Here is a 4,396-nt window from a genome sequence, read left to right on the forward strand (position 1 = left end):
AAGAACCAACAGGCTCGCAAAATGATAATGAGGGTGGTCGCGAGTGCGGACATGGTCGAGGCATGGGTTGAGTGGGTGGCCATGGTTGTCACAGAGGTCGGGGATGTGCTTCAAGGGATTGATTTTGTGTGTGGATAAAGAAAGATGTGTTTTTTGATTGTTTTTTTATTCGAACTTCTGCCTAGTTTTAAAATTTTTGCATAAATATGAGAGGATGGTAGTAGATGTGTTAGTTCTGTTATGTTTAAGACAAACTGTATTGAAATTTTGAGGGAGGATAGATATTTCCTATCAGGATTTAATCCTTTTCTTGAATTTCAGTCTCAAGGAAGGACCAGAAAGATCAACTCACGTTAATAGTTTTGTATTCTGGAATTTTCTCTTTAATACTTAATATTTTGACTCTGCCTTTATCCATAAATTAAAAATAAAATAAAATAAAATAAATCTAAATTTAAAATTTAATATATTTAAATAAATATTAATTTCAATATTTATTATTTTTCGATCCGAAATCATTAAATTTATGATTAATGATCGTAAGATTATTTTATGTTTACAAGATTTATGGTGGCTCGAAATCTGTTCATCCACTAGTCTTACAAATTGCGTTGAGTGAAGAAGCAAGTGGACTTACATGAGGCCTTCCCATCAACTTGCCTTTTGGATTGTTTCAGACTTGTAACAAGATGAACAAGAAAGAGTTGAGAATAGTGTGCATTAAATAGCTTAAGGACATATCTTTGGAGATAGATCCTCAAATCATTCTCGGGATTCATTTCATAGATTAACAATGTTCATAGATTCTTCCCTAGATATTTTCTCTTCTGCTAATTTTGGATATTACACCAGTGACAAAATTTCCAACTTGTTTGCTGATTTCTGTTGCTTTTCTATAGTATTCTCTAATTGGAGTTCGAACTGTTAATTATGGACGATTTAGCACTTGTCACATATTACTGTTTTAGTCCACACAGACTTAGATGCTTACATTACCGTAACAGATAATTGTGTATGTTAAAATCCCTAGCTATTGATGAGGCAGAGTGTTATTCATCAGCTTGACTAAGCAATCTTAGATGAATTTATTAACAGTTTGGTGAAGAAGGTGAAGGGATTGGGAAGTCAGAACTGTAAGGAAAATGGATCATGGTTGGGGAGATGGGTTTGATCAGTATCCCAATGGGTTTTTGGAGATGGAAGATATTCAGATACCTTGTTTGTCCAATGGAGAAAACATCTTAATGGAGCCCTCAGAGATGAATCTACCCATGTTGAACAGAATCCATAACTCTGCTTTTAATCCACAGAAGGGTATTCCAGATTGGTCTGAAATTCCTTTTCTACAATCTGACCATGGAGAGCAGATGAGAGAGTTTACAGATTTGGATTATGCTTCACATTTTCAAGCCAGTCAAATATGTAATGTTATGCAGCCCATTGAATCAAATGTTGCAGGGTCTCTCAAGTTAAGACATTATAACTCCTTAAGTTCTGTTTTGTCTGATAGTTTTTCTGGTGACATATATCAGTTGAATGAATATGCTCAGGAGCAGGAAAAAGGGATATCTCAGTGTAAATCTTACAAGAGGAAGTGCCCTCAGAGAAATCCAGTTCAAAGAGAGACTCACATTCTTGCAGAGAGACAGAGAAGGGAAGAGATGAATGAGAAGTTTTCTGTGTTGAGGTCCATTATTCCGAAGTTGTCAAAGGTGAGAATAAAAGTTTTTGACACAAAATTCATGGCAAAGGGTTTTAAGCTGGGAGGTCAAAAAATATGATGATGTCAACTTTTTTAGGAGAGAATTTACTGAATTTGGCTGTTGTTTGTGATTTCAGAAAGATAAGGCATCTATAGTCACAGAGTCCATCAAACATTTGTTAGAACTGGAGAAGAAGGTCAAGGGTCTTCAGGCTCTCAAAACCATCAAGGAAAAAGAAGGCAAGCTCAGTAGGACTAAAAGCTTTTCTTCTACAGCCCGCCTTGGTGGATTTGCAGGAAAAGTTGAAAGTTCCAGACTGAACAGATCAATGGAAAATAAAAAAGAGTCTAATCAAGATATTGGGACATTTTCCAGGCATTTTGGTGAACGCAACAGGGTAAGAACTTAGATTGTAAGATTTGAGTTTATATTTTCAGGCTGAAAAAACCATGACAGCTTCTGTCAGGGGGGTGAGCTTTATCACTCCCTGGTGTAGGACTTGACATCCCCTACTAACATCAACCAGATTGGTTAGGTCTTATCTAACCTCTTATTGGGTCTTCATTTCTTTTTCTTATTGTTAAATTTATTTATAATGCTTGAAGTGTAACATATCAATTTTGGTTCCTTGGGATTGTTCATATTGCTATAAACACTCCTTTCCCTACTTGCTCAGCTACTAAGATTCTGTAGTATTACTAGAACATGACTGGTTTATTCTTCAGCTTGTTTATAATATCAAAAATCTAATGCTTGGTAATGGGTCTTTGGTCTGTTGTGAAGTTGAATAGTTTGGAAAAAGTTCATCAGAGATTATGTCTGTTTATAATATAAAAAATCTAATGTTCGTCAATGGATCTTTAATCTGTTGTCGAAGTTGAATGGTTGGGAAAGAGTCCATCAAGGATTATGTCTGTTTATAATATCAAAAATCTAATGTTCATCAATGGACTTTTGGTCTATTGTTGAAATTGAATGCTTTGGAAAGAGTCGGATTAAGTCTTGCTGAGTGCAGTATAAGAAATGAGGCTGAGACCATGTCCTAACCAACTTTGGCAGAATGAATACCCCAATCCTTGATTCTCAGCTGAAAAGGTTTCGGCCTATCTGAATTAATATAAAAACCCAATGCTGCAATACTTTAAACAACATTTACAGTAAATGAAGAAAAAACTAGCATCTGACTTCACTTAAAACAAAGATAGCAGCTTTCCCATGACATCCATCGGATATAACCAATGTGCAATCCTGTCTTACAGAAGACTACTTCCAAAACCATTCAATTTTTTTTTGGTAGTATCATGCTAAGTCATTTAATTAGCTTATCATTATGGACATAATTTACTCTGTCACATCTTTTGTAAGGAAGATTGTAGACATTAGGTTTCTACAGTCTATAGAACGTGATTTGAATTTCTGGTTTCAAATATATATTTCTTTTTTATATTAACATTTTGAATCATATTGTATGATTCATAATCAGAATAAAGAGCTAGAGAAACAAATGATGATAAATCATAGAGAATGATTCAAAACGTTGATGTTCAAAAAAATATACAGTTAAATCTAGAAGTTCAAATCACATCACTTAGATGAATTGAGATTGTTCAACTTTTATTAAGTTTCACCTTTGATTGCCATTTTTCAGGATGGGCACTCATCTGAGATTGAAGTTCAGAGCTTTGGCAGACAAGCTGTCATTAAAATTCTTTGTCCCTGGAGATCAGGATTGGTCCTCCAAGCTCACAAAGTTCTTGATAACTGCAGAGTAGATGTTCTGCAATCAACAATGGCCACAAGTGGAGGAAAAATGGTGTACTATATAACTATTGAAGTAAGAAATTCTCTCAACCTCATATATAATCTTAGGATTGTGTGAAACTACATTTTGTCTTTACTCTTTTATGCTTTTTGGATTGTGGAAATAGGTGGTTGGCTTAATTTGTTTATATGTTTTTCCAGCGTATTGAAGGCACACAGAGCATAGATGACCTGATGAATGCTCTTGAACAAGCTTTATGTAACATGTAAACTTAAAGTCTTTCAGACAACTAGAGCAGTCTTGAACACATTTCTGTTTTGATAAGAAGAGGCAAAGAGTTAGATCCTATAATTCAAGGTTGAAAAAATTCATTGTTTCTTGATGCATGTATGCATTAGTTGTCAGGGCCTATAATCTTATCTTTTTAAAAAAATAAAATAAAACATGTGTAAGATAATATCATTTGGTTGTATATTATTCTTAAATAAAAGACATGAGAGAAATTGATTTTCTTAAGCTTTGGTTAAAGAGAGAAAATTGTTGGTTGGAGTTGATTTGATTGTATGGTTGGAAGTTTGTATAATTTAATTATTAATAATTTAGATGAAGATGGTTTATTGAAAATGAGATTCTTTAAGGTTTATTATCCTAACAATTAGGGATGACAATTAGAATTGTATGAAATTTGATAATAGTATGAAGCTTAATAATGACGTGAAATTTAATGAATGTTGATTGGAGTTTGTTTGAATTATTTGGTTGGAAGTTTATATAATTAAATTATTTTTATTATTAATTAAATTTATTTTGGATGAAGATGGTTTTTTTGAAAGTGAGATTCTTTAGGGTTTTTTGTGAGGTTCATTATCTTAAAAATTAAGAATAATGGTTATAATGATGTGAAGCTTAGTAAGAAGTTTCATAGTACTTT

The 4,396-nt window shown here is 33.3% G+C and overlaps 1 protein-coding gene across 1 annotated transcript; it reads left to right on the forward strand.

Moving 5' to 3' along the window:
* The first annotated feature begins 516 nt into the window (after positions 1-516).
* Positions 517-3,975, forward strand: LOC131073586 (transcription factor EGL1). Its single transcript, XM_058010047.1, has 4 exons — positions 517-1,712; positions 1,840-2,100; positions 3,352-3,537; positions 3,666-3,975. Exons 1-4 carry the CDS (start codon positions 1,143-1,145, stop codon positions 3,732-3,734), a joined length of 1,086 nt encoding a protein of 361 aa, XP_057866030.1. The 5' UTR covers positions 517-1,142; the 3' UTR covers positions 3,735-3,975.
* Positions 3,976-4,396: the final 421 nt, after the last annotated feature.

The sequence above is a fragment of the Cryptomeria japonica genome, chromosome 11 (genome assembly GCF_030272615.1).
Source record: "Cryptomeria japonica chromosome 11, Sugi_1.0, whole genome shotgun sequence".
Classification (NCBI taxonomy): Eukaryota; Viridiplantae; Streptophyta; class Pinopsida; order Cupressales; family Cupressaceae; genus Cryptomeria; species Cryptomeria japonica.

Excerpts from the sequence above, each read along its gene's own strand:
- LOC131073586 (XM_058010047.1), top strand. The coding sequence starts at position 1,143 with ATGGATCATGGTTGGGGAGATGGGTTTGATCAGTATCCCAATGGGTTT. Across the intron at positions 1,713-1,839 it reads TTATTCCGAAGTTGTCAAAG|AAAGATAAGGCATCTATAGT; the intron begins GTGAGAATAAAA and ends TTGTGATTTCAG. Across the intron at positions 3,538-3,665 it reads TGTACTATATAACTATTGAA|CGTATTGAAGGCACACAGAG; the intron begins GTAAGAAATTCT and ends ATGTTTTTCCAG.